This window comes from Pseudorasbora parva, chromosome 2, assembly GCF_024679245.1.
Source record: "Pseudorasbora parva isolate DD20220531a chromosome 2, ASM2467924v1, whole genome shotgun sequence".
In the NCBI taxonomy this organism is placed as follows: Eukaryota; Metazoa; Chordata; class Actinopteri; order Cypriniformes; family Gobionidae; genus Pseudorasbora; species Pseudorasbora parva.
Window position 1 is genome coordinate 36496006 of NC_090173.1, and position 22423 is coordinate 36518428.

At 36.6% G+C, this 22423-nt stretch overlaps 1 protein-coding gene across 6 annotated transcripts in view; it reads left to right on the top strand.

Annotated features, from left to right (window-relative positions):
* Nucleotides 1–22423, top strand: part of si:dkeyp-72e1.9 (syntaxin-binding protein 4) — a 50359-nt gene continuing 27936 nt past the window's right edge. For 2 of the 6 annotated variants that reach the window (XM_067418798.1, XM_067418795.1), the window contains exons 1-3: nt 1–201; nt 12536–12609; nt 17316–17411. In XM_067418798.1, coding sequence (XP_067274899.1) covers nt 137–201; nt 12536–12609; nt 17316–17411 — 235 coding nt within the window. In that variant the 5' untranslated portion in view covers nt 1–136. Of the gene's footprint in view, nt 202–10568; nt 10728–11852; nt 12023–12535; nt 12610–17315; nt 17412–22423 lie in introns of those variants that run through there. The other 4 variants (XM_067418797.1, XM_067418794.1, XM_067418796.1 and 1 more) reach the window with 3 other exon arrangements.

Sequence of the window (22423 nt, forward strand, 5' to 3'; positions counted from 1 at the left end):
TGACTCTTGAGCAAGGCTGCGAAACACAAGCATGACATGAAATCGCGGTGATGTGTCTGGTGGTAATATTTGGAGGCAGCATTTAATTCCGTTTCCAGAGCAGACTTTTTCAACCTCAACGTTTCTGTTGGATGCAATGTCCTATCTGAACCCCGGGGGAAGACAGCTCGAGCGTTTTGATGGACTTTCGCTCATTTACTGGTAAGATTCCAATATGATTTTGGAGTTTTGCGTGCTCTTTTATTTTTTCACGTTCCCATTACCATTAATTAAAACTTTGCAATTATATGTAAACGACTTAAGTTTCTAACTGTGTAGGCTATATGTAACAAGTAGCCTAAAGATCAGCATCATTAATAGAAAGCATATAGTAGGCTACAGTAGCCTACTGTTCACATATTCTTGACGAGGTTCTGCTATTTACACAGATAAAAAGTATCCGTGAGCATTTTCAAACATATCTCTCAATTAACAAATATATTTGGTGCAGATTTGTAGCATTGGCTTTTTTGACGTCAAATTCGTGCGCAGTGTCTGCTATTAAACAAAAAAGTATGGGATAGCTACTGACAAAACGTGTTTCATATATATATATATATATATATATATATATATATATATATATATATATATATATATATATATATATATATATATATAATGTTTAAATTAATTCATTTTTAATTAAATAAATAGAGTTGTACGTAATCTTCTTTTATACAAGGGTTTTTTGATGCCAAGGACCCCAAGGATGATGATCCCTTAGGGAGAGAACCCCAGGCGATTATATAAAGGCAGATTTATATTTTTTAATATAGGCTCATTTGTACTGAAAACTAATTTCGTATGGAAAATACTAAGCCTCATATTTAAAGCCAAATATACAATGAAAATAATATCTGGAGAATATTTATATTCTCTAATAATCGGTGTACATATGTTTAAACCTTAAAAATGATTTCTTACTTTTAAAAACCGGTGCTGATAAAAGAGCAAAAGTTTAGTGATTAAAAATAATTGAATCTTAATGATTTCAACCAATGTTGTAATAGCACAAACATTAATAATACATTCGGTCAAAGTATTAAATACATACAACATATGTATTAAATACATACAACACAACAACTTTGACAGCCTTAAAATGACATTGAGGTAAATGTACTTTTTTCCCCTCTCAAAATGGCTGAGATCATTGTGTTTGTTTACATCTAAAGGCATTACCCAATTGTAGATGTTAAGTAAGGTGAACAGGCAGCACGGTTTATGATTGTCAGCAGCCTTTGTTCAAGTTCAAATGAAAGTTAATAATTGCATCACTCGTATCAGACATCAGCAGGCATATGGTTGACAGGTGGAAACATTCATGAATATTCTACTGATGGCAACTTTATAACCATAAAATACAAGAATAGCTAACAGCGTGTGTACCTGAGAATGAATCTGCCCGGTGACGTGCTAAATTTAGAGTTTGGTGACCGGTACTTGAATAGACTATTGGGAAGAGACTTAGAGAAGTATTGACCTGAAGAAACAGCTTGAGCAACCAAAACATGTTGGTTGCAGAAAGAATAATATATAACTAAATAACATATTTACAGTATAACATGCTGCATGATATTATAATGCTGCTGTGCAATGATGTGTGCAATGTGTGCAATGATTTTCAAGCTTATTTTCAAGATATTACAGTTTAATTGTCTTTTGATGTTGTTTAATTGCACATTTAACATAGTGTTGAAGAAAATAATTATTTATTTTGATCTTTTTCATTTATTTTTGTCACTTTTTATCACTTTTTCATCAATAACTTAATTACTCATGTCGTTCCCCCTATACTAAACGTAAACATGTGTAAATAGTTGATCTGATCATGGACATGGTGTCTGAGTCTAAGCACTGTGTCCATGTGAGCGCAGTAACCACAAACACATCATGTCTTCTGAAAACTTATGCACTAATTAACCTTCATGGCTTTAAGATACTATCAGTGTGTTTGATGCTGTCAACTCAGCCTCACAAACCTCATGACTTTGTATACCATTTTTTACCATTATCAATCAGGGCACCCTGTCCTTGTAGATTTGCACTGATGTTACTCTATGAAAGTTATTGCAGTTCTTTTAGCTTTGACTTCCTTTTTTTAAACAAATATACTAATCATGTGGTGTAAAAAACATCATGCTTCAGGTTTGTGTTCCCTCTCATGTTATACAGGCGATGTACATTAGGCGTTAGAGAAGTTTTTGCTCAATTTTTCTCATATTAGCTGGCATTGAAGTTTTGGACCTGTATAAAAGTTTTGCAGGAAAGGGCTCCCTCTACCACGAGACTGCGGTGGTTTCAGTGTCACTGCACAAATGTGACTTATATCAATGTCTGTGGATTAAATACTCAACAGCATTAAATGGCACACTGTGCTGGCTACAGTATACGTAAATAAATTATGTAAAGACACAAGTAAGGGTTCATTATAATGTATACAAGAGTTCAGTGTGACGTTTATATGAATGTGATTTTCACATAATTTGTGTTGGGTGCAAGCACAGTTAGCACAGTCAGCTAACACCTGAGACACATATTTGTATTTTTTTTATAATAATTTTTTTATCTTAAAGCCTTGGTTTTATACTTTGACAACACATCCTATAACAAATCTTTATCTGCATGCTTGTTTTTATCGATTTATTTTTTGCATGTTTATTGCTAGTAACCATCATCAAAGACACAACATATTTTTTTTGCAGACTTTGCTGTTTTGATGTCTAGTTTAGCCTTGTTTGTCTAAGTCCTGCCTAATAATGCGGTCTTGTTAACCCGTTTGTTGCGTCAGCTTTGTTGTGGTTTATTGATTTCTCCGCTATTTGCAACACTGTTATTGATTCATTAAAAACGGCCATGTTTTTACATTGGTTGAGCTAGTAGAACAAAGAGTCAGCTTCTGTGTTTTGTTTACTGACCAGAAAAAGAACATTATTATTATACACTGATCAGGTATAACATTGTGACCACTGACATGTGAAGTAAATAACACTGATTATGTCTTCACCACACGACCTGTTAGTGAGTATGATATATATTAGGCAGTAAGTGAACATTTTGTCCTCAAAGGTGATGTGGTAGAAGCAGGAAAAATAGGCAAGTGTAAGGATTTGAGCGAGTTTGACAAGGGCCACAATTGTGATGGTTTGATGACTGGGTCAGAGCGTCTCCAATTCTGCAGCTCTTATGGGGTGTTCCCGGTCTGCCGTGGTCAGTATCTATCAAAAGTGGTCCAAGGAAGGAATAGTGGTGAACCAGCGACAGGGTCATGGGTGGCAAAGGCTCATTGATGGACGTGGGGAGCGAAGGCTGGCCCGTGTGGTCCGATTAAACCGACAATGCATAGTATTCACTATGGGAAGAAGGCAAGTCAGCGGAGACAGTGTGATGCTTTGGGCAATGTTCTGTTGGGAAACCTGCCATCCATGTGTGGATGTTACTTTGACAAGTATCTGAACATTGTTGCAGACCATGTATAGACCCTTTCATGGAAACGGTATTCCCTCATGGCTTTGGCCTCTTTCAGCAGGATAATGCGACCTGCCACAAAGAAAAAAAGGGTTGAGGTGTTGACATGGTCTCCAGATCTCAGTCTAGTCGAACATCTGTGGGATGTGCTGAACAAGTGCAATCAATGGAGGCCCCAACTCGCAACTTACAGGACTTAAAGGATCTGCTGCTAACATCCTGGTGCCAGATCATGATCACCATATCACCACAGCATCTCTTCAGGGGTCTAGTGGAGTCCATGCCTCGAAGGGTCAGGTCTGTTTTGGCAGCAAAAGTGGGTCATAATGTTATGCCTGATCAGTGTATTTGTAAACCTATACATTATTATGCACACAATGTAATATTGAGAGTTCAAACACCTTATTAACATTAAAATCATTTTATTTGTCATATTTGTCAGTAAATGTCAAATATTCTGTGAATTTGTGAATGATTCTCTTCTCTGATTTGATCAAAAATTAGATTATATTAATAGACTTGGTCTAAAGCCGTCTCATTAAATTACAGCCTCTGTCCTTCTGTAATATGAGAAACAATTCCAACAATCCCTTCATGATTGTTCATCCCATTCTGTGTGGGTTTTATGCTGACAGCATCAAGCTTGATTAAAAGTGGATAATGATATGTTCACATGTTATGGGATGCGCTTCTGTTTGTTACCTATGGAGGGCAGTCGTGGGCTCAGAATGCAGCTGTTAGTAAACAGGTCATACTGGCCTGTCAGACTCTTTCAGATTAACCCATTTCACCACACTCGGTGGTCCAGCATGGAAACTTGGCACCTGAGTAAAGCTGCCACCCCCATTTCCCATTCTTCATTACAGCAATGGGTGGCATGTTTATTGAGATTTTCCTTGATGAAAAACAAGAAGCGGGACTGGCCAAAAACTGACAGGACAGAGTGCGTCTCCACCGCTCCGCTGTTATGATTTCTCAATGTGGACTGGATTATCCGATAATCTGATAACAACCCACTGTGCAGATTTGGTGATTAAAGTTCTGATGCAATGGGTAGTTGCCATGGCTGTTGGAAGAAGAAGGGATAGTATTCGTATGAGTAGCCTATTGTGGTGCACTTAATAAAAACATATATTTTTTTGAGGAGCTGATATGATGTTCTTTTTCTATGTCCTCTGGGTGTAAATAAATGTGTTACTCTAACATTGTTTAAACAAACATTGCTTAAACAAACATTTCTTCACAATAGAAAACATGTTTCAATAGCCACTTCATTCAAAAGTTGGCATGTATTCTGACAATTTATATAGGCTATATATAAATAAATTGTCAGAATACATGCCAACTTTTGAATGAAGTGGCTATTGAAACATGTTTTCTATTGTGATATATATATATAAAATTATAAGTAATATAATATGTATGTATTTACAGACTATTTAAAGTATGAAATAAATTTATATTTTTCCTGTCTGATGTCTTTCATGACAGCACACATCAGGATTTTAGGACTGTGGTTGTGATTTCTCCAGTCGACCACTGTTGTTGCCTTCAGCTTCCCTCCCTCAGCTATTAGTCACATGACATTTATGGCTCAGATGATTGGCTCAAAAACAATTGTTTAGAACTGAAGGCCAACAAGGACAGATTTCATTTATCATTCAAATTATCTATGCAGATTTTTTGGGGGATCATTAATTACATCAAATATTCATACTTTTAAAAATGAATGCCACTGCATGGATCATTGGAACATATAGGTTCAATCAAAAAGATAATTAATTTTATTAAATGTATTAAATTGTTATACCTTACACATTTATCCACGCAACATATTAATTCCATTTCTCAAATATTTTAACCTCAACCACCATTATGCCTAAAAAGTTTATGATTTTCATGTCACTTGTTTGCTCCGCCAATATATGTATTGCATGGTTGATAAATAAATTGTATTTATTGACAATCCTTACAACCTGTGATCAGTACTGAAAACAATATTTTGCCTTGTAAGACATTTATATTTATACATACAGATTGCATGTGATTTCTCAAGAAGCAGATCAATGAATATGGGCTGTTTCTATATCATGTCTTTATTGGTATAAAATTATTTTTATGTTAGTTCTAATTTGAAGTGTATATTTATATATATATATTTTATGCCAATAAAGACATGCTATAGAAACAGCCCATATTCATTCTCTGCTTCTTGAGAAATCACATGGACGGACAATCTGTCATGAATCATCATTCATAGGATTTACAGCTTCAAGCAATTTAAGAGGGGTGAAGGGCTGTTGGTTTCTTGAGTATGAGGTATATGATACTTCGGAGCAATATTTAGTGAAATTTATAGATACTGGTATAAATATTTACATATATATATATATTTATTAATATAAAAGTCACCTTCATTCAAAGCTTGAATGGATAAAAGCTACAGTACAATGTAAGTACTGCAACTGTGAAGCATAAAAGCACTATTTTACTCTTGTATTAACAAATTTGTAGTTGTGTTGTCAAATACGTTCGAGCATATTGCACTGTAGTGAACTCGTGCTATGTAATCTGCAAACGCCTGACAGGCTGTGTGGATCAGAGGTGGTTGTTTTTTTTTTAAAGTACTGGTAGAATATAATACGAAAGATTCTGAAGACACACCACAAGTGATATAGGCCTATATGTATATAGTGTATGTATATATAGCCCTACATGTGTATATATATATATATATATATATATATATATATATATATATATATATATATATATATATATATATATATATATATATATATATATAATACTATGTCCTATGAATAAATTATGATTTCAGTTTATTTTTAAAATGTAGGATTTTCTGTTTTCTGTGTGTTCTCTGGGACATTTCAATAGCTCATCTCAAATTGTCTCTTCATAGTCTTAAGCCTTCCAGTGCTAAATATCTGTCATTCTGCCTGAGCTGTACTGTTCTGCCATTCCCGGGTAGATTCTCGAATAGCTAAAGAACAGCTGTCTCCATAACAGTGGCTGCCCTGAAAGGATATTTATAGCCTTTTAGTATCAGCCTTTATAAAAGTAGGCACATTTGGCTTTTTTAGAGCAAATGAGGTGAAAACTCTTCTATTTCAGTTGTCATCGAACAACTCTTTGTCTGTGTCCATCATCAGCCGAGGGCTTCGCCATAGGTTCAGAGTGCAGGAGTCAGATCATAGATGTCCACTGCTTTGTCATCTGGAAAGACATTTTAGCATTTTTTAAAATATCCGGTTCCATCATCTCAGTGTTTTTTATTGGGTCTGGTTAAATCTGGTAAAAAAAAAAGAAAAGGTATTTGGTCATCACAAGCTCCAAGATGTTTTCACATTTTATTCTTCGGCATGGTAGCCTACATCAATACATATTACAAATACATCAGTAATACACCACTCATTTTGTTTTTAAGTTCGACAGGGTCCTTCCCTACACAGTATTCACTTCCCCTTACTTCACCACAGGACATCTGTTGAAGTTCACTTTACTTACGCTCATTCAGAACACCTTACAACGTCATCAAACAGATTAAATTAAACACAAGGTGTGCATATAGGAGATTAAGGTTTGATGCTATAATGCCTAGAACTTCTGTGAATAAATATGCTATAAATGACCATACTTAATACACACATTCATTTTATGAATTAAATATTTACTTTAATCTAATCAGTCAAATTCAAAAGCCCTAAACTAAATGATAAATGTATGTATGCATTAATATGAAAATAAACGTAATATGGTTTATATTACATTTGTCTTTTTTTTATCTTATTAAACCCATGATCAAAATAGTTGACTTGTAGCTATTGCGTCTTACACACTTTGCATGTGTGAACAGCCACATACAAACACATCTGCTTACTGAAATTTTAAGATAGCAAAATACACTTTTAGGTCCACTTCGCAGTGCACTACGGTTGAATGGAACCCACCCCTCAACTAAGTGTATATATATAAGAGACATACAAAAAGTGCAGAGTGGGGAGGTGCAAGGACTGGAATTGGGAACCTCTGTCCTATTCAATTATATGTAAGGGTGAACTCATGAATACATTTTCTGTCATCAATTACTCCCTCGTGCCATTCCAAACCATTGTGGAGCAAAAAAATATTTTGAAGAAGGTTTGGTGCCTATTGACCTATATAGTAAAGAACACTGGGACATTTCTCAAAATATCTTCTTTTATGTTCCACGGAAGAAAGAAAGTATTACAGTTTTGGAACAACATTACAGTGAGTAAATGTTTTTTGAGGAAACTCTTTTTGGGTGAAAATAATTCAGGAAATAGGAATAGGAAACTACCCTTTTAAGGTCCTTTTTTCAAGATGTAGTCTACTTTCAGTGTTGCATTAACTAAACAATTAATGCCAAGGAACCCAACCGTACAACCAATCGAACAGATTGCATCTTTATTACACATAAAAATGCTTAAGATTTATGTTGGCTACTTTTTTTTAATTATTAGTATTTGTTTTATAGTCTACCAAAACATACATTTATTACCAGCACCCTTGCCTGTCATTTTCAAGTCCTGAAGAGCTTAACTCGGTTCAGGTGTGTTTGATTAGGGATGGAGCTAAACTCTGCAGGACAGTGGGTTCCCAGGAGCCAGGTTGAAGACCTCTGCTGTACGCACTTGATTGACACGTTGTCTTAGCAGATTATTGTGCACAATATAGTACGCTGCATAGTCATGACTTGTTATGTGAATGTGCAAATCACACTTGACATATAAACCTCATGAGAGGATTTACAGGAGATATTTAAGGCTAGCCAGACAGAGTGCTGTAAGTCAGTAGTTTGGTGTGATAATTTTAAAAATAAAGCTTATTGGCCGGGTGTGTAAAAGCTAATCTGCAAATTACATCATTACAGCCTGTGAGTTTGGCACAAGAAAGCTTAGTCTGGTCACACTGATTGTCACAGTGATTTAACAGATTGTAGACAGCAAAAACATTATTAACATTACTAACTAAGACAATAACATGATGCATTTCTACTTTGCCTGATAACATAATCCAAGATGCAGCATTGTACTAATTACAAGTGACTCAAACAACAGAAAATCTAAAGCAAACACTCTTAAAGGGTTTGTTCACCCAAAAATGAAATTGATGTCATTAATGACTTTCCCTAATGTCGTTCCACACCCGTAAGACCTCCGTTCATCTTCAGAACACAGTTTAAGATATTATATATTTAGTCAGAGAATTTATGCAAGTGTATGCACACTATACTGTCCATGTCCAGAAAGGGAATAAAAACATCATCAAAGTAGTCCATATGTGACATCAGTTAGTTCATTAGAATCTCTTGAAGCACGAAAATACATTTTGGTCCAAAAATAACAAAAACTACGACTTTATTCAGCATTGTCTTCTCTTCTCTATTTGTTTTCAATACTCAAATAAAGTTTAAAACGGTTGTGAATCAGTGGACTCATTCATGATTTAGATCGCGTGTCAAACTGCAAAACTGCTAAAATCACGTGACATTGGTGATCCGAATCATGAATCAATCCGCTGATTCATAATCGTTTGAATCTTCATTTGACGATTGAAAACAAACAGGGAAGAGAAGACAATGCTGAATAAAGTCGTAGTTTTTGTTATTTTTGGACCAAAATGTATTTACGTGCTTCAAGAGATTCTAATGAACTAACTGATGTCACATATGGACTACTTTGATGATGTTTTTATTCCCTTTCTGGACATGGACAGTATAGTGTGCATACACTTGCATAAATTCTCTGACTAAATATAAAATATCTTAAACTGTGTTCTGAAGATGAACGGAGGTCTTACGGGTGTTGAACAACATTAGGGTGAGTCATTAATGACATACATTTCATTTTTGGGTGAACTAACCCTTTAAGCAACTTTTGGGACAATCTTGTGTACCTTGATTTGGAGTTTAGCTCAAGTCGGACATGTGTCAAGGTAAATGACAGTGAGGAGTAACATGGTGACTATGCATTTAAGGCAAAGTGTCACTCTGACTCTAACTAGGGCGCAAGCAACACTGTTTGTTGAGCACTAAATGACAATAATCTCTTTTAACAGGTTGTTACTTCATTACATTATGCATGCAGTCTTTTTAAGGAATGCTTTTTACACATATTGTAAGAATATAAAAAGCTAAGTAAATTTGGACAGTGTAATCCACCTATTGTGTAATTTTACCTCATGTATCCAAGTATGAAGCTGTGTGAGAGAAAAGCATGGGATGACCATAGACAATAACTCTGTCTAAAAATGGAAACGGTTGAGAGATTAAATATGTCTTTCTGAGTTGACAAGGATTTAGTTTTCTGCTTTTGCACAAAGGTTGTTCCCCCCCCCCCCCCCCAAAAGCATCAGCATTTCCTTTTTTTCCATGACTCAAAATAATCACAGTGGCAGTGCGATTCCACACCATCAGGAAGTTTAGAAATCACAACCATCCTTTAGTCGGATACTATAGTGAAAATGTCATTAAGGAGCTATTTCTGTCTGACCTGTTCGTTAACAAAATGTAGTAAGGTTGAGTAGACATTTTAGATTTAAAAAAAATACACTGTTTATTGTTGCACATTCATCTTCGTCACTTGACTATTCATCACGAAGTGCATTCCAGTGTGATTATTTTGTGTCGGAGAAGTTTTGTTTGGAGAGATTACAGTAGCTTGCCAGTATCGATTCCAATAGCCTATCAGGTCAGATCTGATGCAAAAGACATATTTCTATAATACAGTTCAGCCTGATGTCCTTAAAAGACCCCATGGATTGAAATAGCTTAAAGTCAGTAAGAGTTTTTATATCACCCCATCGTTAAACCTTTAAAGTCTTTTCCTAAACGTGATGTGGTTTTCTGCTTGGGAACCACCTGTTCAGTCAGTATTAAACAATGGCCAAAAAAAAAACAAAAAAACAACTCCATCTCTAAAATATCTATATAAAAACACCACCCTCAATTTCTGTTGCATAAGATTTAATCTGTGAGCAAAGTTGGTGATGTTTAGGATCATCTGTATTAGAGGGCTGTAGCAGTGAATCATGTGGCTCGCGCTGTATCGGACCTCCGCGAGGCGCTGATCACGAGAGGAATGGGCATACGCTACGCTTCGGTGGATGCGCAAAAATCTCTTCAAAATGCCAACATTTTCTGTCATGTACAAGGGAGCTGTCATGATTAGCAGGTAAAAACGTTGTTTTGTCATATTGTGGTAGCTGAGTTGCATTATGTCTCGTTTTTTCAGCTCATTAGTTCCAGTGAGTGATAAGCGTTCGAGTGTTTTCGAGAGAAGCGTCGACATGCGCGTCGTCACTTTGTCCTCTACGGAAGGTTTTGTTGACTTTCGGATACTTTGTTTTACCTGTGATGTGCTCAGGTGTGTCACATACAAAGCGTGCTTGCAGACGTACTAATATAACTGGTGAGATAATGAAAACGCCAGGGAAATGTGTTAAACGAAGGTTAAAGCCTACTTCACAATTCGTTTATACAAATTTGCACCGACTGTAGTTGTAGTGTGAAAATGTTATATTTTCATTTATGTGCCCGCTATGTTTTGAAGAACACTTAACACTGTAAAGGATGTACTAATAATGTGTTCTAATCACCCGGAGATTATAATGTGTTTCTGCGTGCTCACTAAATCCATTTATAGGCTACATACCTCATGGAATTTGTTCAAGTGTGTTTTTGTTGTGGTTGTTATTGATCAGAGGTTAGCATCAAACTTATTGATGCTAAGATCTACCCAAAATGATGATCTCCTTCATAGCTGTTGCCTACATTTTCATGTAAAGACCACGTGAGAGCGAGACATGATGGTTGCTAATATAAACAATTGGCTTTTATATTTACACTAAAGCAAAAAGAAAGCATTCAAATATTATCTGAAGAATATTTAAACAAGGTATTAAGGTGACTGTGTCTGTGGCTGTTTTTTTTATTACCATTTATGGAATTTAGTGGTCTACTAAATTCTTGATTATAAACACTTGATGAACTCTTTTAAAGCACTTTTTTTATTATTTTTTATTTTTTTTATTTCTTGCTGTCAACAAACTAGAATTATTATTAGAATAAAACTAGTTTCAGGAATTCTGACCAATCTTAGAATTAGAAAGAATGTATATTTTCGTAAATGTAATGCATGATTGTATTAAGCATATTTAATTAATATATGTAAATGATAGCAATAGTTACCAGGTTAAATTCAACTGCCCCGAAAGGTACCATTTATATCTTTTTTGATTTCCACAGATCCCCTCTCATTTAAAAAAGGCTGTTTTAGAGGGCGCAGTGTCGGGGACAGCGGGGACACTCTTTGTTACCTAAATCTCGTGAAGCATCGTTAGCTTGAATTTTATCCTCAGACGAAGTCTTACGTTCAGACAATCTTAAAATTTCAAAGACATTGAAGCAAGCCTGCAGGAAATACTAGATCGTGGTGGATGCATGTAATCTTTCTGGTGTATAGTGCTGGTAAGTCACCCATAAACGTCATCGTCCTGATATATTTCCTACAAAAAATACAATATTTTATTCCCTCAATTGCATAGTAGTTCTTTCATTGCCAACAGGGTTGTGTTTCTTTAATTAATTACATAATTTTACTTCATGACTTAAGTACTTAAGTAAAACATAATCACTGTTATGTGACTCAAAACATTATCACTGTTATGTTCTCAAAAATCTGAATCATACACAAATTCTGAGTTCATTTGAAAGCGTCAATTTTTAGGAGCCTGTCCAAAGCAGGACATTCATGCTAAATAATTAATTCTGATTCCCCACTGGAAATAACTTGATGCTAATAACTGTCCACAGGCACAGGGTGTGCAGCAAAATTTTGTTTACAATATTCAGATATGAACTGAAAGTTACTTGCTTCAAATTTAACTGAATTCTGAAAAAGTTTGATTCTTAAAAAAAGACCTTGATTATTTCTCTGAATTTTTCAAGTTTCAACTTCTTTTTTCTCTCTATGCTGCACAGGACACTGATGGGTCCGTATGGAGTAGATCGAGCAGTGCATTCTATGGAGTTTACAGACTGTGAGAATGGATTAGGTAAGTGCCTCATAAGATGTTCCCCTCCTTTAACATTTGTGCTTTTGAATAATTGACTAAATATTCTATCATATCTTGATATAATTTAAAGCCCTGTCTTCAGATTGAGAGGGATTACTAACATTTATTCCCGATCCTTTTACACAGCAATCCAGGTAAATTACAGTAAAATAACCCGAATTACTTTTCCAGTAAATACACAAATGTGCTGTTCAAACAAGCAACGGTGTTCCGTCTTTTCCCCCGGAAATATACAATTCACACATCAGTGCCAACATAAATGTAAACTCTGTGATGTCAATAATGGGAAATTACCTTTAAACACTGAGCCATTTTCTTCATTCACCTGGATTAGGAGAAGCACCTTAAATTTATGTTAGTCATTTATTTTTGTTAGGTCAGATGTAAGCAGATGGGTACACAGAATGTGGTTTTGCTCTTATGACAAGACATAATAGTTAGTACTGCAGTTAATGTAGTACACAATAACTGCACAGCCACATCACTGAGTGATTAATGGTCTCAGGGTGTTTAGTAGTTTTATAAAATAAATATATGATATGAAGATATGTTGTCTTTATTCCCTTGAAAGCACAACACACACACACACACACACACACACACACACACACACACACACACACACACACACACACACACACACACACACACACACACACACACACACACACACACACACACACACACACACACACACACACACACAGAGAGAGAGTTGTGTTTTTGTGTATTGTGGGGATTTTCCATAGGCATATGTATTTTATACCGTACAAACTGTACATTCTATCCCCCTACACTGCCACTGCCCCTGTCCCTAAACCTACCCATCATAGGAACCATGCTGCATTTTTAAATTATAAAAATATATGTTTATGAGTCCATTTACATTGTGGGGACTGCTGGCTGGTCCCCACAATGTAGGCGATCTCAGGTTTATATTACATTGTGGGGACATTTACATTGTCCCCACAATGTAATATAAACAAGTACACACACACACACACACACACACACACACACACACACACACACACACACACACACACACACACACACACACACACACACACACACACACACAGAATCATCGCATTATCCTGGATAACTTTTGATTCCCTATACATTTGTGTTGTTTACATGATATGCACTTACATGCCGATTGCCTACAAAACACAGACATTAGATGCAGATTTACTTACAGCCTGCTTTTCCAACTCATGACCGGGATCTTTTATCGCTGGGACCACTCCGTGTGTCTAAAGTGTATAGAGTAGCACATTCTCTCGTTGTTTTTTTAATGAGGGCTATTGTACAGCATGCATTTCTGATCTCTAATGGCCATGGGGAAGTGAAATAATTTGTATGGCAGTCAGAGTCTCGAAGCAAAATGTAGGCATAAGTTTCTGGTATGGTTGTTTTCCAGTCTTTAAAGTCGTTTGCTGTCTTTGTTATATTTATTCCTTAGCCTGATCTCCCTCTTCACAAAAGATCAAAAACATTATTTGAAGGCAGCTCTAAGCTCCTTAAACCTGTCCTTTTTACATCCAAACTTGCACAGTCAACAATCCATTGTGTTACTAGACGATTCTGTTTTAGGAGACATTTTCATGAATACAGACTCAGGAGTTGTGCTCTGAATAAAAACATCACTGATAAATCAAATATTTTACAACACATATTTGCAGTGCTATCATGTACAGACTTAAATGTGTGACACTGTGTCATAAACATTCAAGTTTTTTTCGACACTGTCCTTACTTTGCATTTATTTTAGAGTATATGAAATAAGAATATGAGTTTAAGTTTAGCACAGAACAGGTTTTGTGAAGTTCTTCTCATTAAGATTTATCTTAAAGTGAATCTATTAATATGCAATATCAACTCAAAACTCAATTAGTGCCAATACATTGTCTGTCTATTAGTGCCAGATAAGCCTGAAGCAAAAAGAGGATATTTATCATTCTATGAGTGTGACTAAACCGTGTGAGCAAAGCGAATCTAAAGAATCTGTACTATTCATCAAGAGAAGGGAATTCTGCTTCTTGCCTGCAAATTAATCTTGCACATGTCTTAGTGCTGCAATATTGTATGTTTCAGTGTCTATGGAAATGCAAGTAAATGTACATGTGGTAAAACACATTTAACATAAAATACATTCGTTAGATTATGTTGGGTGTGAAAGATGCTCATCTCATTAAAGGCTTTCATGGTTTGTTGGCGTCAGAGCTCATTCCTGTTGTTTCAACAATTAATGGCCTGACAACATCGATTTGCTGTTGCTCTCTTAAATAAGGGATCTGTCATCCTTTCATGTTGCCATCTAGACAATGAATCTGTTTAATATATTGTTTTAGAGTTTTTTTGAATTCAACATGAAATGTTAATCTTTCTTCCTACATGCTTATTTGTGATCTTATTGTGAATGAATTCATATGATGAAATCGAAGTAAAAATGTTTAACCTCAATATGTTTAACTTAATGGAGTAAAACATGATTCCTTAAGACAAGTCATTTCACTCGCCAGCCATCTTTGAAACGCCACTCGGGCAGCTGTTTCAGTCATGCAAGTGCATCTCCTATCTCTTTGAATGGGGAAACATTTACCAAGCTGTTCACTTCTGTTCACCAAGCTTTTTATTAAATTTCATTTTTGAAATCACCATTGAAATTTGACAACAACTGTATCATAAATGCAGTTTCCTATGCTACACATCCACTGGCATGCACAGTACTAGGCAGGGGTCTAGGAATGCTGATGTTTCTATATCAACCGGAGCTTCTAATGGCAGCTGCAGTGATGCAATGACTTTAGCAATCAGTAATTGGCTCTTTTATTTAGAAGGCGGGACTTATTCCACCGTATTGACCCTTTTCACATTTCGGGTTTCTCAAAAGTGGAAGTAGTCACAGTTAGGTAGTGGTAAATGAGAGAATCCATTATATATATATAAATGCCTGTAAATGCCGCATCGACACGACATCCTCAATAAACCCGTCTCCGGCATGACGACTTCCAATCTTTCAAGTTATCTTCCGAATATCTATTTACTTAATATCGTACACTGTTTGTTCGTCGGACAGAGGAGAACTTGTACCCTGACTGAGCCTGGTTTCTCCCAAGGTTTTTTCTCAATTCTGGCCCTGAAGGAGTTTTGGTTCTTTGCCACTGTCGCCTTTTGGTTTGCTTAGTCGTGGACACCTAAATTTCAACTATATATACCAATCTGCTCACATTGACACTATATGATAATTGAAAATAGCTGGATAACATCACCATTTTCACCGTTATATATATATATATCAGGAAAGAAAGATTCTGGTCAACTTTACCAGCACTCCCATAGCTGCTGTATTTGAAACACCCTCACAGCAGCTTTAACTGCTTTTAAAAAATTTGATGCAAAGGTAATATAGTACAAAGTGTAGTGTTATAAATGCATACAAAAAAAAGAAGAAAATATAAGAAACTTTGCAGTTTTTACGATGCGGATGACCGTTAAAACATCATAGTCATTGCACGCTGCATTTACTCCAATTCTCCAGTTATACAAGTGCACCGTCTTTCTATATATAAAGTGTTTGATTAAGTGCAGCACAGTGTTTACTTCACAGGAAGAGATTTGGAGCTTTACAGAGTTGCTGTTGCTCACTGATATCCAATAAACTCCAATCCAAATTTCACTCCATATGATGACCTGCAGGGGGATTTGAACCTCACAGCATTTACCTGAAACTCTGAAAGTTTCTATGTATGTAATACTTAGAAGTAAATATTGACCAGAGTCAGCTGTAAATCCTTATTTTAGGGAGACTGGATTGAACATAAGCTGTTTAAGACCTCAGTTATCTGACTTGAAATCAGACATAAATGGGAATTTAGAAGCTAAATTCTACAGAAGCTAGTCTATGCTATTTAGTCATCATGTATTTATTTGGATTAGGTTCCTTACCACTACCGTAATATACCTTTCTTCAAATAAGTCTCTTATGCTCACCAATGCTGCATTCATTTGATTTAAGAAAGTTTGAAATATAAATATTTTGTAACATTCTAAATGTCTTTACTGTCACTTTTGATTCATTTAATGCATTCTTGCTGAATAGAAGTATTAATTTAAAAAAAATCTTCAAAACTCCAAACTTTTGGATGATAGTATATGTTATAATGCACACAGTACACACAATACAAAGTAAATTAAATGCTAAATGTAAATAATAATAATAATAATAATAATAATAATTTTGAAGATTTCTTTTAACTATTTTATTCAGTTCATAACCCTGGAGACAGAATATTGAAGCTTTGTCTGTCACATAAAACTGCAATCTTAAGCAGTTGATCTTATAATCAAATATGTTTCTATAATCAGTTCGTATAAAAAGTTACGCATGTTTATAACTATTAAAATGGCATTGAGTCTCTCAGAACACAAATTAAACTTGAGGTTGCATCAGGTAAAGCTGTCTATTGTCCACGGTAAATAAGATAGATCTGGTTTATCTGCTCTTGATTAGATAGAAAAAGGAAGAATCACTGGTTTGTCAGTTAATGTTTCGATCTTTCATTTCAAAATTATCTGCCATCAAATTGTCACTGGCTGGCAATGCAATTAAACAGCAAATTAAATGTAAGAATAATATTTTACAGTGTCTTACTTTGTGTGATGCTTTGTCTCTTCTTAAGGAATCAAAGTGATCGGTGGTGTGAAAGAACTAACAGGGGAGGAATATGGTGTTTATGTCAAGAGGATCTTACCTGGTGGCCTTGCTTCCAGTGACGGTAAGTTTTCTCATAGATATTTTATCACAGTTTAATTGATTTTTAAATATTACTTTTCATGCAGTGTTATATAGTGGTTTGTGAATGTACAAGGTCTGCAAAGATCAAAGTGCATGACAAATAAAGTTATTGTCTCCTTAAAATAAGGAATCGCGTGACTGCTGAAACGAGTCATCAGCAATTCCAGCATCACTTCCTGATACAAACCTACATACAAATTTGCTACATAAAGTATAACCAAAATCCAAACCTTGAAAAAAAAACGTGAACAAAACTTGACTATGAACAGACCTGGCACCTGAAACATTGAATGGCATTTGTACCTAAACACACGTCAAAGGAACAATGGAAACATTAGTGATGGGACTGTTGATACCAGGGCTCAGAAATTTCAAAGCAATAACATCACACTGTACCGATGCTTGTATTGAAATGACAATATCACGTGATGCGTCATGCAGTATCGGATGGTCAGGACAGCTGGTTTGAAAAAACTTCACAACCCGACCTGATGCATAAAAGGGAAATTATTATTTTGTAACTTCAACAAGGAACACCTGAGAACAATCAAACAATGAACCAATGAGAAAAAAGCACTGATAATACAAGGACAAATAAAAATATTACACATGAACCAAGCACATGACAAGATCACACAGGATAAGGGAATCACATGACAAACCAGGAAACAAAGGCTCCATGACGGCGAAATAAAAGACATGAACCATGAATATGAAACAAAACCAAAACTAGACATGACAAACGTCTACTTTGAACCACCATCAAACTCCATAGTTATAGCTGAGGCCTGAAGGAGTTTGGTTCATGTCAGTTCCAAAGGATGAGGACTTGCGCTGGAATTAGCCTTCCGCCGGCCCCTTCCCCAAAACGTCAATTGTCCAATCAAACATCATAGGAACCGTTACTTTGTGAACAGGTCTGACAAACATTGACTCCTAGGGCTGGTTGATTCCGAAATTTTTGGAATCGATTCCAATTCCAATTCCTGTTTCCGGAATCGACGGAGTCGATTCCAAGAATCGATTCCGCACTGATGTTTTCGATTCCTTTTCAAATCTTCTTTTTTTAAACAAAATCGATGGAGGAACCTAGTTCCGGAGTGACCGCAGGATACAAGGATGTAGAAAGTATCCTTCTCCGAAACTTTATTTGTAAAATGATGATACATTTCCATAACTCTGATGAATTTTAAATGATGGATTCTCCTGAAATGGCCCATATAGCCCAGAAGTAAATGCAATTTAGCCTAATAAATAAAAAGGATCGCACATTATTCATGGATGTGCATTTATTGCATGTTTAAAACTACATGACATGTCTAAAATGCATGTGCACAGTTAAGTTAAATGACTACGTTCAAATAAGTGCTTTTGCACAGAAAGTACGAGGCAAAATAACCACAATATTAACAAAAACAATAATATAAGAATGCGCAGTTTATTCGCCAATCAGATGCGCGAGCAAGTTGTGTTCATTACTATAGCAACATTAGACTCGGTCATTAGGCTGTACTCTAGTATAGGCGCATTTTCTTTCAGTTGTCAATGGATTAAAGAAAATAAAAGAAAATAGAAAATTAAAATAAGACACACATCACATCTGCATCTGTAAGCAGCGCTCAAAGCCTACCGTTGTGGACAACAGAACCATTTCACAAATTAAAATTATGTAGTTTTTGTGTGCAAAATGTAGCAAACCTGTCCACAATGCAGGATCACAGAAGGAAACAATGACAATAAACACTATAAAATGAAGTGAATGAAAGGTATAGTAATAATCAGCGATATGCGTTCACATATGGCTTGATTTGAACATTTCATACCATAAAAATAAGTAGTTCAAATTACATTCTAGTGACGTCATCACGCAGTGACGCACCCCCCCCCCCCCCCGCTGAATTGCTTTATTTTTAACTCGTTATTTGAAACTAACTGTTCAAAAAAACCTTTTGCAAAAATTAAATAGACTTCCAATCATTATTAGTAAGCAAGAGACAAGTGAATAAAGAGGAGTCGATTCCCCGTGATGGAATCGATTCCAAACGTTGGAAACGCCCAGCCCTATTGACTCCAGATGGTGAAGTGGTGCGCCCACAGCATTTGTAAATCAGGCACTAGATACCGGGGCCGGTTCTGGCATGGGGAAGGGTGGGCTGATCCCACCCAAACGTCTACCTTGCCCGCCCAATCCAAATTTAGGAACTGATAGTGTTTATTTGTTTTTAAGGATTATTAACCTAAAGGATTATTAGGAACACCATACTAATACTGTGTTTGACTCCCTTTCGCCTTCAGAACTGCCTTAATTCTATGTGGCATTGATTCAACAAGGTGCTGAAAGCATTCTTTAGAAATGTTGGCCCATATTGATAGGATAGCATCTTGCAGTTGATGGAGATTTGTGGGATGCACATCCAAGGCACGAAGCTCCCGTTCCACCACATCCCAAAGATGCTCTATTGGGTTGACATCTGGTGACTGTGGGGCCATTTTAGTACAGTGAGCTCATTGTCATGATCAAGAAACCAATTTGAAATGATTCGAGCTTTGTGACATTATCCTGCTGGAAGTAGCCATCAGAGGATGGGTACATGGTGGTCATAAAGGGATGGACATGTTTAGAAACAATGCTCAGGCAGGCCGTGGCATTTAAACGATGCCCAATTGGCACTAAGGGGCCTAAAGTGTCCCAAGAAAACATCCCCCACACCATTACACCACCACCACCAGCCTGCACAGTGGTAACAAGGCATGATGGATCCATGTTCTCATTCAGTTTAGGCCAAATTCTGACTACCATCTGAATGTCTCAACAGAAATTGAGACTCATCAGACCAGGCAGCATTTTTCAGTCTTCAACTGTACAATTTTGGTGAGCTTGTACAAATTGTAGCCTCTTTTTCCTATTTGTAGTGGAGATGAGTGGTACCCGGTGGGATCTTCTGCTGTTGTAGCCCATCCGCCAAGGTAGTGTGTGTTGCGGCTTCACAAATGCTTTGCTGCATACTTTGGTTGTAACGAGTGGTTATTTCAGTCAAAGTTGCTCTTCTATCAGCTTGAATCAGTCGGCCCATTCTCCTCTGACCTCGAGGATCAACAAGGCATTTTCACTCACAGGACTGCTGCATGTTTTTCCCTTTTCACACCATTCTTTGTAAACCCTAGAAATGGTTGTGTGTGAAAATCCCAGTAACTGAGCAGATTGTGAAATACTCAGACCGGCCCGTCTGGCACCAACAACCATGCCACGCTCAAAATTGCTTAAATCACCTTTCTTTCCCAATTCTGACATTCAGTTTGAAGTTCAGGAGATTGTCTTGACCAGGACCACACCCCTAAATGCATTGAAGCAAGTGCCATGTGATTGGTTGATAAGATAAATGCATTAATAAGAAAATGAACAGGTGTTCCTAATAATCCTTTAGGTGAGTATATGTATTTGAGGCCTGAGACTTGGGAACGCTGAAGAGAGTGAAAGGGCAAACCAGAGTACAATTTACTCCCACGATCGACTGGAAAGCAATCTGCGATCGGCTGGTCTGTTGTGTCTCATTCATTGCATCTTCACTGCATTTTTATATTTTGAGTATATCCCTCCACTGCATACTGTAACCCCTTTTGCCTTGATCTGGAGGATATCGTGGAGGTATTGCTCCAAAAAAGGTCACTGACATGCACAGGTATACTCTTTCTTTAATGGAAATCTGTATTGCTGGTCGTTTTTTACCATTTGTTTGTCTGACATAGCAACAGTAACTAATGGGGACGGGGCTCGATGAAAGGCTGAGTGATACATTAAAATGTATCACTCACTGTGTATCAAGTGCTGAAGAAGCCTCCGGAGCCGAAATATGGTAATAGGCATTTTGTTTCCGACACTTGTTGTAGTAGTGGACCAATCACAACAGACTAGGCCATCTTACCAATTAGAGCAGGTGAAGCTCTCAGGAAGAGAGAGGCCGAATCATATATCAAGCTGTTTTTAGAGACTGCGAGAAAAGGCATGAGCAATGAGCAATGCACATAAAATATTGTTTTGTTTTTTGACATTGGATAATGTAGAACTGACAATAATGTAAAAAATTTACCTTAAATGCAATGTAAGTCGCTTTGGATAAAAGCGTCTGCCAAATGCATAAATGTAAATGTAAATTGGATGCATGTAAACCTATTGTAGGAGAGTATTGTGGTCTCCTAAAAGTTTGTTGTTAAAACATCAATCTATAGTCTCTCAGACACATAATCTGCGAAACATAATAGCCACAATACAATAAAACAGAAATTGTAAATTTACAAAGGAAACCGTGTCAGTGCAGCTGTTAACGTTTCTGTGAAACAGATTGTCTGTCTGACTGCGTATACCTCTGCTTAAGTCTCTCACGTGTGAAGGGGAGTTTAGCGTCATCCCTGTGCTTAGAGTTAATGCCCCTGACGGACTGGAATTAGAGACTGTCTCCCATTCTGCTGCTGCCGAGGGTATATGGGAGCTTATATGGGCGCATGCGCTCTGAGGGGTCTTTGCTTGTTTTTAGCCTTCTCAATGATTACTGTTAGCACAACATTCAGCTTCCTGGCTGCTCTCTTTGGTTTGGTGGAAAGACAAATCAAGCATGCTGGCATTTAACTGGCAGACAGATATTCTGAGTGAATCTAGAGCTTTTCACAGTACTGATAAATCCAGGGTGACTGTAAAATCTGACGCTGTAAAGGTGGTATTTGGCTGAAGTGCTCTGACACAAAGTAGGACATAGGTGACCCCTTTGAGACTTTGCAGCTTGTTCCATTCCTGATTTGATTTGCTCTGACAAGATATCACTGAAGTGAAGGTAGAGGGGGTCGAGAAGACGTAACCCTGACCTACATCTGAGAGAGATGTTCTTAATGTGTCCTACAGAAGTGAAAAGATTTGAGGACCATATGCTGTCTCTTCTACATCCATAATTTGCTAAAACACACAAGAACACTTCAATAATGGTCACCTCTTTAACCAGA